Genomic DNA, 14,377 nt, shown 5'->3' on the forward strand with positions numbered 1-14,377 from the left:
TTTGTAGTGATGCTTTCTAAGGCCCACTTGACTTCACATTCTAGGATGTCTGGCTCTAGGTCAGTGATCACACCATCGTGATTATCTGGGTCGTGAAGATCTTTTTTGTACAGTTCTTCTGTGTATTCTTGCCATCTCTTCTTAATATCTTCTGCTTCTGTTAGGTCCATACCATTTCTGTCCTCAGCACATCTCAAATTCTACACAGAGACCAACTTGGGGAAAAAAAAAAATTCTGCTATCTAAACAGAAGAGAGGATTAATTTTATCAAATTGCAGTGCTGAGGGAAATCTCTTGTAGTTCAAAATACAGTGCGTTGTTGTGGTAAGAGACACAGGCCTGTGGATGAGGGAGGACCCAGGCCCAGGTGAAAAGGTACTGTCTCAGTTCTTTCCTACTAAAAGTAGACTTAACATTTTGGAGGAGGAGAGAAACTGCATTCATTCTCTGATCATAAGAACTGAGTCCCCCAAAGGCAGACATGCAAAAAATTATGGTTCTCAAAAAAGAGGTGACGATATACATATAATAATGGACTGGAGTTTCAAATGAGAGTCTGGACTTGCTGGTGACTTACTAGCTACATTCTTCCAAAAGGGTGTGCAAAGGATTGCATGCATGCATGCTCAGTTGCTCAATCGTGTCCGACTTTGCAACCCTATGGACTGTAGCCTGCCAGGCTCCTGTCCATGGGATTCTCCAGTGAAGAATACTGGAGAATACTGGCAATACTGGGTTGCCATTTCCTACTCCAGGGGATCTTCCTAATCCAAGGACTGAACCTTTATCTCTTACTGGGAGAAAAAAAGTCTGCAAGATGCTAAAGGTTCCATTTGCAAATTTTTAGGCCCTCGTCAGGCAAAGAACATAGCCATACTATTCTCTGTAAGCACAAGTTCTACACTTGAACACCATGCAGTAGGTGAAAACAAGGCTGAGAGTTGTGGAATGCACTGATCTCCATTTCTGGAAACGGTGGCCTGAGAGACACTGTCCATTAACGATACATATGCTCAGAGTTGTATACTTCGTGTATTTTTACACTGATGTCCTGTAAGGGAAACTGAAACATGATTGCCCCGAAAAGGTAGAAAAGGTTACTTTGCATGACAGCTTTCTGCTAAGGCAAAAATGCAGACAATGAAGTCACTCATATTTAGCCTAAGATATCACTGATACCAATCAAACGTAAGACGACCACAGTGTACTGTTTCAGAGGAGCAGTGTAAATGGTCACCTTAGTTCCAGTGGCCTTGGGGAAGAGTTTGTGCGTGTGATCATAAATACTGATCATTTTCTTAAATAGACAAGAATTTCGATACCCAAATTGAGTGTTGTGCCCTTAAAATCTGCACTGTGAGAGTCTATACAATTACTCTGCTTATAAAACCCATGGCCGAGCTCTTTTAGAATCCTCAGAGACCAGAGCAATCAGTCATGCCACATTACATTTTTTTTCCGAGAACATAAAACATGCACTTTTTTAAGAAAAGAAGATTACACAATATATACTGCTGGCACCCCACTCCAGTACTCTTGCCTGGAGAATCCCACGGACTGAGGAGCCTGGTGGGAGCCAGGGGTCTCGAAGAGTCGGACACGACTGAGCGACTTCACTTTCACTTTTATGCATTGGAGAAGGACATGGCAACCCACTCCAGTGTTCTTGCCTAGAGAATCCCAGGGATGGGGAAGCCTGGTGGGCTGCCGTCTGTGGGGTCGCATAGAGTCGGACACAACTGAAGTGACTTAGCAGCAGCAGCAGCAGCATACCTTGATTTTTTTCATTTAATGCTGTATCACAGAAATATGAACATCCCGACACAGTTGGCACACGTGCAGACTGAGGACAGGGAGAGCAGAACTGGCCCAGCCACTGCGTGCACATTCACATGTAAACTGGCATATTACAGGGTCCCTTCAAGTCCTACTTTGTGGGAGATGAAACATGATAAAGGAAGTCCATGTGCTCTGCAGAAACCCATCTGAGTCTCTTAGCCAAAGTGCTGGTAATACGCACTTCTGAGTGGTCTCACATCCTTCTGGGGATGAGCAGGGTATATAAACAAACCAGTGAAATAAACAAAGGAATGAATGAAAGGGAAATGGATGCTGCTAGCAAGAGCCTGTTATAAAGGGGAGTGCTGAAGAAGAAGAAAAACAAACAAACCCAGCAGAGAGACTGAAGGAAGGTCATGACTCCTCTTTCCTTTCTTTAAGGTCAGTATGTAGTCATAGCTTCCTCAGAGCCATGCCCCAATCTCAGTTTTTCTTTGGAGAAAAGTGGGAACTTCAATTCCTACATATGCACTAGAATAACAGAGGCTAAATCAAGCAAAACTCCAAGCAGTCAAATTACTTCCAAGCTGATGCTTTAAGACTGTCTTTTACCCTCTCGCCCAGCTGAAAAGATTTCCTGTATTATCAAAGCAAATAAGAACTCAAACGCTGCAGAATTGCTGAGAAAATCATCTTAAATATTTCCCCTCAACCACTCTACTTTAGAGTGACGCTGGAGAAAGCTGTTAAGGAAATGGCTGACACAGCTTTCAACTGAACCGGCAGGCTCACCACCACCTGAAAGGCCAAGGCGTTTACGGCAACTTACCCCCATCATCCAAGGGCCGCTTCTGCACTCCATAGCCGTACACTGAGGGGTCCACCAGAGGTGTGGAATTATTCAAGTGAGGAATTGAGTCAATTTTAGCAGCAATCTACAGAGAGAACCAGATTTAAATACTCAGTAACAAGTCATGGCTCCATCAAGGGAGGAAGACAGTCTTCTTTAAAGGGCTGTTACCCCATTTCTCCACCCGAAGGAGATTAATTAAAACAACATTACAGGACAAGGACTTTGCACTCCTGAATTTTCTTTTAGTCTTAGTAATAAGGTGTCTTTTGAAATGATACTTCCAAAAACGTGTCTTCCACAAGCAAATTTTTAAGTCATCACTTAAAAAAATACAGCTATACCACATTTTAAGGAAAAAAGCAGGCCAACAATATGAAGAACTTTGTTCAAAATATTTTAACACAGGGTTTCCTTAAGGAGCAAATTCCCAAGCAATATTTAAAAGGCCATGAATTTGGTCAAATCTGACAGCTCTTTAGAAATGTTTGTCATCTTAAAACTTCAACCCCTATAAACTGATGATGGAATACATGGAAACATAAAACAAGCTGCTCTTCACTGGAAGTCCAAACAGCAGGGGGGTGACCATCTGTCCAGACTAGTTTGGAAGGATTCCTGCACTGGAGAAATCAAGATAACCTGTGAGTGCTACTTAACTTTTAATATTTACCTGTCAGTTAAAGAACAGAACACAGCTATTAAACTTCCACCAGAAACAGATGCTGTGGAGAGCTTCCTACATGTATCTACTAGGAATTAGGGAATAAATGTGATGGTCACATAAATTAACTCTGATTCAATCAATGGAATGTTTGCAACTGCTCTTGATGTTAGTCCCTCAGTTAAGCCTAACAAGCCAGGGTGGATTAAGGGACAGCCAGCACAGATGTCCCAGAGCAGAGCCTTTCAGAGGTAGTTTTCCTGAGGTTGTCCAAATGTGCCCAGAAGTCTGAGAGCTTCCGGAACCAACATAAAGTACTTTAGACAAATAAACAACCAAAGACAGTCACGATACTGCAAACCTAAGGCAGAATTTAATGTTAGGTACCCTGGATCAGGTCTCATCCTTTCATTTACTAGTTCTGTGATGTCGGGCAAGTACTTTTCCTCTCTGCCTAAGATCTTCCAGGTATAACACCATCTGCTTTGTAGTTTCTGGAAAGATAACAACATACTCTGAACACAAATGAGCTTTGCACATGAGAAAGCACTTCGCAAATATCAGAGCTATAAGACAAGGCAACTCACCCAACAAGAGCTGAGGGCCTACTATGTCCCAGGCTCAGTGGTGAAGAGTCAGGGGGGAGTCACAGGTACACAAGCTAATCAATAAGCTGATCGTTCCAGCTGCTGATACACAATACTAACTGAAAGGCAAGGACACACAGAGCCTTCAGGAGGTGCTGCTTTAAATGGGGTGACCAGGGAAGGCAGCTGGCATCTGAGACCTGCATGATGAGGAAGAGCATTACAGGCAGAGGAAATAGCTTGTTCCAAGACCCTGAGGCTAGAGCAAGCTTGGCAGGTGTGTGCCTGAAAGAGAGATTGATGTCACTAGAATAGAAGGAACCAGATGTATTCCAAGAGGTGGGCAATGGCCAGTTCATGTAGGGCTTTAGAGGTCATTGGAAGGGGCTTGAATTATATGTATATATAGAGAATTAATTTATTAATTAATGCTGCACCCCCTTGGGTTGCAAGATCTTAGTTCCCTGACCAGCGATTGAACCTGTGCCCCAAGGAGTGGAAGCGTGGAGTCCTAACCAATGGACTGTCAGAGAAATCCGGGGCTTGGGTTTTATATGAAGGGTGATGGGAGGCAACTACAAGACTTAGTAAAAGAAGTAACTTGCTGATTTATGATTTTAAAAGCTTCCCTTGGACAAAGAAAATAGATTCAAAGGGGACAAAAGTAGCAAGGCCATTTAGGAATTATTCTAGGCCAGAAGTCAGCAAGCCACAGCTGATGAACTACCTATCTTGGTAAATAAAGATTCATTAGAACACAGCCACACCCATTTCACAGAGATCATATGCTGTGCCGAGCATATACATGTATATAATTTAATATCTGGACTTAAAAAACAAAAAAGAGTTTGCCCTGTCGAGGCTACAGATGATGGTAGCCTGGATAGGTGCTTGTTTTAAAGTATTATTTTAAGTTAAACACTCAAAGTTAAGAGAGACTGCTGATAGAAACCTCATCTCCTATATTCAAACTTCAAGGCAAGTGGCCATTTGCTCTAAAACAAAATACTGTATAAATCTTGCCTAACAGCATTTTACCACCAACTCACAATCTTGCTCTCCATATTTGTTTTGGATAAGCTAGTGGAAAGTTGGCTACTTAAGATGCAAAAATTATCTTTAAGGACTCAGCTGGGAAAGCAAGTGATTAAAAGGCAAGAATACTGCAGCAGTTTATGCCCCCATGGAGACCCTTTCATTTGCCACAATGGACTGAGCAGGTACATGGCCGATGCGGGGCTTTCCAAGATTATTGGTTTAAAGACAGACCAAAATATTGGCAAGAGACAGTGAGGAGGACCCCGAAACACAGGGGAAAAGGGTGTGATTATCAGTGGAGTCCCTCAACAGCATGCATGCCGAATCACTCTCAAAGAGAGGATAAGCTCTACATATTTGGCACACTCTATCCATTTTTTTTTTTTTTAATGTGGACCATTTTTCAAGTCTTTTCTGAATTTCTTTCAATATTGCTTCTGTTTCATGTTTTGGTTTTTTGGCCACGAGGCAAGTGGGATCTTAGTTCCCCAGCCAGGGATCGAACTGGTAACCCTGGCACTGGAAGGCAAATCTAAACCACTCCAGCACCAGGAAGTCCCTCTCTACCCTCTTCTGCTGATGCCTCTTGGCTCCCAGAGCTTCTTCCTTCCTTCCAAAGTAGCCAAGATGTTACTCCTGAGTCCTTGGCCTTCCTTATAATTTATGTACTATGTTTCACATATTGCCAGAATGTCACTTTCTGCCAAAGCTGAGATGTTAAATCATTACGTTACAGTAGCTTTTCTGCTCCTACCTTTGATTAAGTCAACAAGCCTCCTAAAACATGACTGAGGACTTCAGATTTGTTTTTAAATCATGTTTGCTTCGGGCAGCTATAAATTTGGGAAATTTTCACTAAGAGAAAAGTAGTACAGGATAATGGTTAAGAGTTGTAGCCCTGAAGTCAATAACTGCACTTGAACCCTGGCTAAACAAACGTTAGAAGTATTTGAACATTATAATACACAATTATTTCATAGTTTACATTGATATTACATTGTATATTACAATATACTTTGTAATTTTTATATTTATAATGTAATATTTTGCAACAATCTGTAATATTTCTTTATAGCAATAAAGAAACAATGTATTCCTTTATTCAAACAAATGCAACCTTGTTCTAAGAAGTGATTTTAAATGCCTTCTAAAATAGTAAGAGTTTAAGTGTTATGAGTGCTTACTATGTCCAGGCACTCCAAGAGCAGTTTAAAGATGCCATCTCATTTTCTCTCACGATGATTCTTTAGGAGGTTAGCAGTATTATTTCTATTTCAAGACAAGGAAAAGCGAAGCTCAAAAGAAGCTGAGTGACCTGCCCAAAGTCACACATCTTCTAAGTGGCAGAAACATTGCTGAAGCACAGGCTGCCTGACTCGAGTCCATGCTACTAATCACAGCACTAGGCTAACTATCCCTCTTACTTCCACCTAATGCTTTCTTAACCAGAGTCACTCCCCGAGGACTTAAAGCCTAATGGGCTCCAGTACACAGAACTCCAGCAATTCGTCATGCTTGTAACTGACCATCCTGAACAGCAGCTGCTTAAGGGAAGCAAGGTACATCTTCAGTTAATAATGGTGTAGGTCAGAAAAGAGCCACAGAAGCCAGGATATTCCAAGAACAAGGCCATGCCAACGCTTATCTGAAAGCACGACCTTGAGGGAACGCTGGTACTGATTTTCTGCTACTTGATTCACTTTCCTCCCTTCTGGAGGGAAGGCGGCAAGAGTGGGTTACCTCACTACCTGTGCTATTTTAAGCACCATAATAGATGAAATATTTATAAATCAATGCCATGACACTTAACCTCCACTGCCAGCCGCTAGTGGAAATGTGGAGACGCGAAGGGGAGCACTGGACCGGCAGTCAGTCATGATCCGGCCTTTCCAGCTGGCCTTCCAGTGTACGACCTTGGGCAAGACCTTCAGTGGTCCATCTTCAGTGGGCTTGCTCCCTGAAAAATGCAGGGGCGAACTAAACCACTGTTTTCTAAGGAGCACAAGGCAATTTGGGGAGGTGCATGGATGAATGTTCAAAACATTTTAAGCAAATCTAAATTTTACAATGATTTTAAAATATGAAGTAAAAAGAATATTGAAGGTTCACTTAGAACCAGGGCAATTAGTTAACCCCAGTGCACATCTTTAAGTTCTGTCATCAGAGTAGCTCACCCTATAAATCCAAACAGAAAGCTATGTCTCTTTTCACAACTTCACATTCAGTAAAACTTCACACTAAATGGAAACAGGCAAGGCCATCTGAGCCGCAGCAAGTCATCCACACGCTGTGTCCGTGCTACTCAAGAGTCACTGTTGATTCTCATGGGGCCAGCAAGCAGAGGTGACAGCTCACACCACCACTTGCAGAGAAGGAACCCAACTTGCGTCCTCTGCTCTAAAGTCGCCCCTAGTGGCCCTGCCCTGGAGAATTCACCCCTGGTGAATTCACAGGCTGGATGGAAAGTCTCTACTCCCCACAGCTGGAAGAAAACAGTATGTGACCAGAGCAGTGGAACCCAGTGGCCAAGAGTGAGCAAGTCCCAGAGAGCAGGGTCTAGAGCCATGGATAGAGTCAAGCCCACTATCTAGGTTACTAAGAAGACAGACTGTATATTAAGGTTGCTGTGTACTAAGTGTCTGATGCTGCCCTCATTTAATCCTCACAGTGACCTCAGAAAGTAGCTACTAGTCTCAATTCTATGGGGTTTGGAGCCAATCTGCTGGAACTGTATCCAAGGGGATACCAAGATAACAATGTAAGGCACCCGGAACAATGCTGGGCACACCGTAAGGAAAGAGAAGTGCTTGCTATTTTAATCCTTTATTGAATTAATAATAACACGGAAAAGTACATAGGCAAGTTGTTAACCTGAATTTTCATATACAAAAATGCCTGTGCAACTAGCATCCTGATCAGGAAACAGTACATGACTGGTACCCTCGAAGCTGGTCTCAAACTCCTTTCAGTCACTACCCACCTCTACCTCCCAAGCTATTCCATAAATATATACATATATCTATATGGTGGTTTTATATGTATGTGTGTATACATATAAACCACCACCCACGACCTCCATTTTACAGATGAGAAAAATTGAGGCTTAGATGTTAGATAACTTGTCCAAAGTCATTAACCGAGTAATTTTCAGAACCAGAATTGGAACTCATATAGAATGAATCCAGTCATCTTAATAATCACTTCACTACCTCCTGTGTATTCCGCAACTATCAAATGAGAGAATCTGTATCAAAGTCCTTGCCTGGCACACACCACAACAAGCTCACTGAATGGGAGCTACTGCTGTTGTCATTAGAGGTGGGGCCCTGTCTGATCCTGCCCTATTAACTGGCATTAACCAAAACAATAGAATACGATATCAGCTCTTCTTGGTAGCTTTTCCTGACAATACAGGCCACCCACATTTGGTGAGAATTAAACACTCTATCATCTGTTTGCAAAGCACTGTGTAAACTACCTTTAAGTGGTTCGATCTCATGGAGGAAGTTATTGATTATACTCTCCTCACTGTAGGGAGCTCTTTGAGGCATGGACCTCTCAATCATCCTGGTACTCCAAGGACAAGGTCCCTTGACTGGGAGCTCCAGGGGTTAGCTTTAGAGAATTCATAAACCTCCTGAAATAACAGACAGAACTATTTAAATATTTCTGAGACATAGTTCAAAGTTTTCAGGAGTCTTGTAAAGTTCCACGCTCCAAAAAAAGTTAAAGAACCTCCCTAACACACAGCAAAATGTTTGGCACATAGAAAGTACTCAGTAAATTTTGCTAAATTTAATATAGAGAAGCCTCCTGTAGGCAAAATGCTACGATGACCAGCTGAGGCTCTAGGCCAAAATACTTTTCCAGCTAGGAGCCCCCCTCCAAGGCCCTAAAGATGACATGACCATTACTTTTCTCCTGTAGTGTTAGTTGTTCCATCATGTCTGACTCTTTGGGACCCTATGGACTGTAGCCCACCAGGCTTCTCTGTCCAAGGAATTCTCCAGGGAAGAATACTGGAGTGGGTAGCCATTCCTTTCTCCAGGGGATCTTCCTGACCCAGAGATGAAACTCAGGTATCCTGCTTTGCAGATGGATTCTTTACCTTCTGAGCCACCAGGGAAGCCCTCTCTTCCTCATTTTCCATCTAACTGCACCAGCATCCTTTCAATGCTTTAAGACCCTGCTGCAGAATTCTCATTGAAATTGAAAACTACCAAACTACCACTACAAAGGAACCAAGTCGCTCTTAGAACGCAGAAGACAGGGTCCAAGGACTATTGCGTATGTTAATTATTTGCGTGCTTCTGAGAAAACTGCTTTATCTACCTTTGGCTTATTATTTTCAAATATAAAACGGGAATTATAACCCTTATCTTGACTATTTCACTTGGTTGTCGTGAGGAGCTAATACTGGTATGATAAAACCAGTGGTAAACTTGTCTTATTAATCATTACAATGGCCCAGCACCCAGCAAGGGGCCCTGGACTCAGCAGATCCTCAAATAATGGCAGGCAATCTGAATTACATCACAATTTCCATGAACGCTACTCAGTCTTGCAAGTGATTTGCTATCATCTGACATTAGGATAAAAATGCAGTTCATGCTTCCAAAAGTATTGGCTATTCTTTCCCAAGTATCCTTGTAACTGAACTCTAAACGCAAAACATTTTCAAGAGGGATGATTCTTAACAGAGTGAAAGAATTGCACAGAAAAGCTAGGGAGAGGGGAACCTTGAATAGACACCCAACACAACACACTAGAAAGGAAAAGAATCAAAATAATACCATCAAAATTTTTTTCAGATCTAGCTAGACAGAAGCTCTGAATGTTTGTGAGCTTGAAGGGGCCATTGAGATTATCTAGCTTAATGTTTCCTGAAGTCTGATCCACAGGAGGTGATCTGGTTTCATGAAAAGAGGGTAAGAAGTGACAGATCTTCTTAGGCATATTTACAACGCATATCCCAAACCCTAGTATGACCTTATGAATAGAAGCAAACTTAGGGTTCCAAGAAATGGCAACCCACTCCAGTATTCGAGTTTGGAAAACTCCATGGACAGAGGAACTTGGCAGGCCAGAGGGCTGCAAAGAGTTAGTCAAGACTGAGCGTAACAACAAGGGCTCTGACAAGTCCTGAAGTGAAGAAGCCAATTCACCTTTATTTAACCCTGTATCCCCCAGACCTCTCTGGCCATGAGCCCTTTCCATGGAAGACCTATGAACAGCTTGTAGATCAAACGCTGGGAAAGGCCAAGCTGGCCCCAGGTCATGTAGCTATTTGCAAAAGACTCAGATGTCCTAACTCTCCACCCAGAGTTCTCGCCGTTAGAAATTTCAAGTAACAGTATGGACTTACAATTTGGACAAAGATGAGGGGACAAAGCTGCTGATCAGGCAATCCAATGGGCAGCATAAAGCAAGGTGGTGGGAACCCAGGCAAACCAGAGAGTCAATATCATGTCCAAAGGGGCAGCTGCTACTGAGCTCCTGCTACTCAGCTCCAGCTCACTGCAGAACATGGGAGCAGTGTGGCCAAGGCTGAGCTGGAAATTTCCATTTTCGCATGGAATTGTTCTGGTTATCAAGTGGTGGACCCCTGTGGTCAAACAGTACAGGCCTGCAGGACCACTCTGAGCCTTCTCCAGTCCACAGGCCACCAGTTTGAAAACTCTGGTCTAGGCAAATTTGAATTTGGGACATGTAACAGAAACATTAATTTGATGATACACATGGGCTGACAGATTTTACAAGAAAGATAAAGAAGCCTCAGCTGAAAATGAGAACAGTGTTAAGAGGCATCCAGTGTAATGCATTCTTTATCTACCCTTTTTCAACACCAAAGATGAAGTCTGGTGACCCAAAGGGGCTCAGTCGCATCATGAAAACCCTTACCCAGAAACTTGCTCCCTGTAGGGTCCTCTATATACCTCTAAATACTGAGCAGCCCACAGATGTCCTGCAGATGCTGCTTTTCTTCAAGTGTCTGAGAAAGTTCAAAAGAATGCACACATCGGAGTTAGTCCCTTGTGAAACGATGACTTGAGCTCCTCAACCAGCGGGCATTCCTGAGATGGTCTCAGTGGAGTAAACTCACAGCAACTGAGCATTGAGTACCCATGACTCTGTTGTGAGGTGCATACATCACACATGAGGTGAGCAAAGGCGTCCCTTCTCAAGGGGTGTGCAGCGGGAAATGAACACAGGCCTTTTCTTTAAATGATGGACACACAGTCTGTTAAAGGACACGCAGTGTATCTCCACAGCACAAGGGCCGAACCATCAACTGCTCAGGCTCAAAGTGTGAACTGGTGGCACTGGAAAGCATGTCCAGGCGGACTGTGGAACTTCTGAGGCCCCGTGCCGCCCACCAGCTCCCAGAAAAAGTGCTGGTAAGGAATGGGTCCTAGGTCTTAAAACCGGTCAAAATGTTACTTTCCACAGACTCTCCACTGGTTTGGTCACAATCATTTGGAAGGAGAAGCACCCAGATGCCCAATGCCATCAGCCACCATACATATGCTGTATGTATGGGAACAGAACCCTTTCGAGTTATGCAGTGCAGAGGTGCTGATTGGGTTGAGGGCAAAATAGGACCTTAAAGCCTTAAAAAGCCCTGGCAGTCTGGCAAAAGAATGTCTATTTGGGTGACGACTGGCAGGCAGTTGGCCCAGCTCATAGAAGGCTGCTGGGGACCTCTAAGACACAGTGGTGTGACACTGTCCTGGTAACATGCAGATGGATGAACCTGGACATGGATGCTACTGAATCATCACAGTGGGCTTTCCAGGAACGCTTTTATATTTTTAGGAAAATGAAATAAGACAAAACAGGTTTGCATCTAATTTGTCCATCATTTCCACGAAGTTCCCTTGAAAGCCTGAGAGACAGCAGTCAGGGTAGAGGTGCAGTGGGGCCACAGTACAGGATAACCTGGCTTTAAGTCCACATCCCATTCTTATCTGGACCCTGTGCTCTCTAAACAATGAGCGGAAGACACACTTTCATTTTGCTAACCAATCAATGACTTCTGAGAACTGGACATGATTTTTTTTTAATACCCAGCAGTTTTAGATCTTCACCAGTGGGATCGAATTGCAACACTTTTCTACATGTGTGTGTACTTTCCTACAAAATGGCTATGTGAGCCCTTTGGCCAAACACTATTAACTCACTGGACTTCATGCTGCTGCAGAGATTTTAAATTTTATATGACATCTTCAGAGATTCCCTTCAGATCTAGGAATGCCAGGCTCAGGGCAAACTAACAGCAACAACTGGCTCCCTTTGTTGGAAAGCGTCCAAAGGATATGAAAAGAGGCTTCAAGAGGCTAGGAGGGAAGCTTAGTGGATTAGGTGCTGGACTCCACATAACCAGACTGAAGAGAAACCACAGGTTCAAATCCAAGCAGGGTCAACTCAGACTCTACTGTGATATTCTGGATAAACTGAGCATCAGACAGCTCAGTGCTCCCTGACTAACTTAGGAGGGCCTTACCAACAGACCCTGGTGTTTACAAGGGTACCTGAGAGAAGGGAAAGCTTTGCAATCATTTAAAGAAATTCACTGTCTTTTATCTCCAATTACTGGGGGGGTGGGGAGGTGGGGGTGGCGGGGCAGAGATCACACCTCTGTAACATGCTGTGTATACAATGGCAAAGTAGAAACACCACCATCAGATACCCAAATAGTATGAGGCCCTTTGAGGTAAGCTTTACTGTAAGCACACAATATTTTAGATTTCTAACATCCCATTCGTGCCCAATGCAAATCTATAAACAAACCTAAAATTAGCCACAAACCTGTGTTTTCTTTAGTTTTTAAGGCCATCAGTCCTTGGAGATAGTATCGACCTCCAGCTGTTAACATTCAGAAGTGATACACTTACAGCACTGTCTCCATTGGGCTTACAACTGCTCCAGTCAATGGTGCATTTCAGAGCTGGGAACAGTTCCAGTGAAGTTTCCTCTGCTAGTAGTAAACACCACTGCTTCAACAATCCACATTAGGTCAGCATATAAACAGAGGGTCTCTCTCCCTCTTGAGCAGGTTGTCCAAGAATACGAGTTCAACCACTGGCTCAAGAGAAGCAGAAAGTCTTCTCAAAGGTTCAAAATTCATTTTATGTTCAACTATAGGCCTTCTGCAAACTGAGGATCTGAGCTCTTTAGGGTAGTGACTATACTTCTTCCTGGATACAGAGGCCGACAAGGTGATTGTCACACATCAGCACAGAGTGAAAAGCCATTACACATTAGTAGCCAGTGAGAAACAAGGTTCAGGACCCTGTACTGTAGAGAGCAGTGTAACACGCCGGCAAGCAGAGTGGTGGAAGGGGAGCTGGATGGCACTGTTCATCCATTACAGCCACTGGCTGGCTCTGAAGTCTAAGTAAGATGGATACTCACTAGCATATTGCTTGGTGCCTAGGCAGTAAGTAACAAGTCATCGGATAAAATTTTAGGCTGAACCACAGGTTTGGAAACTTCTGGGATCCAATGTAATGTCTACAGGAGCATCAGTATTAAAATGAAAAGTCAGTATCTGGGAAACAGGTAGGGTTCCCTCCCCTGGAATACTGGAAAGAGGTGTAAAGACCATATCTTCAAGCGACCAAGTTGAGACTTTCTTCTAATACAATGGGTCCTGTAGCTTTCTGTTAGGAATCAAGCAGTAATTAGTTATAGCCCAACTTTTAAAGAATTCGTTAGTATGCCTACAATTAAATAGGAAGAGATGATGAGTATGAGACACTCAGCAAAGAAGTTTAAGTGTTAGAGCTAACTTATCGCTAAGTTTCACACACAATACAGGTTCTGTTCTAAGCATCATACCAGAAACCAAAGAGTATTTCTGGCAGGTCCCATATTCATTCTCCAGGGAAGCTTGCAAACCTCTTAAAAACCAGTTTATTTAACTCTGACAAAATGCACGACATTGTCAGATGGTCAAATTTCACTGCTGGAATGACTCCATTATCACATGCTCCCTGAAAGAGGAAAAACTATTGCCCATAAGGAATGTCTATGTCTTATGGACCATCCACATCTACTTAATAACCTCCCTCTCCCAGAGCGCCCTCAAAAGTAAACTACCCTCTAATTCCTAGTCTAAACAGGCTGTTTCCCCACTTTTAAGAAGCTACTGGGCCTGAGACAGGCCCCTTCTGCCCAGACCGGGGTTCACTCCGTGAGCCCCCCAGTTCCCTACCCCTGTAAACCTCAGAACCCCAGGCTGGCTGCCCTGCGGGTCCAGTCCCCACCCCGGCGCGAGGGCGCGACAGGGCCCAGGCGTCCTGGGTCAACCCTTTCCCAGCAGCTGCGGGAACCTAGGAGACCCGCCCGACAGTCTGGGCCTTGGTCCTCCCACTGGTGCCTCATCCCATGGCTCCTCCCGGCTGCAGGCGTCCCAAGAAACTGCCGAAGCGCCCAGCTGGGGCGTCAGCCCAGGT

At 43.6% G+C, this 14,377-nt stretch overlaps 1 protein-coding gene across 1 annotated transcript in view; it reads right to left on the reverse strand.

The window, feature by feature from the left end:
• FUBP3 (far upstream element (FUSE) binding protein 3) overlaps nucleotides 1-14,377 on the reverse strand; it is a 67,902-nt gene that overhangs the window by 35,010 nt on the left and 18,515 nt on the right. The window contains exon 2 of the mRNA XM_010856949.1: nucleotides 2,610-2,715. Within this exon, the coding sequence (XP_010855251.1) occupies nucleotides 2,610-2,715 (106 nt within the window). The remainder of the gene's footprint in view (nucleotides 1-2,609; nucleotides 2,716-14,377) is intronic.

The sequence above is a fragment of the Bison bison genome, unplaced genomic scaffold, assembly GCF_000754665.1.
Source record: "Bison bison bison isolate TAMUID 2011002044 unplaced genomic scaffold, Bison_UMD1.0 scf7180017864375, whole genome shotgun sequence".
Classification (NCBI taxonomy): domain Eukaryota; kingdom Metazoa; phylum Chordata; class Mammalia; order Artiodactyla; family Bovidae; genus Bison; species Bison bison.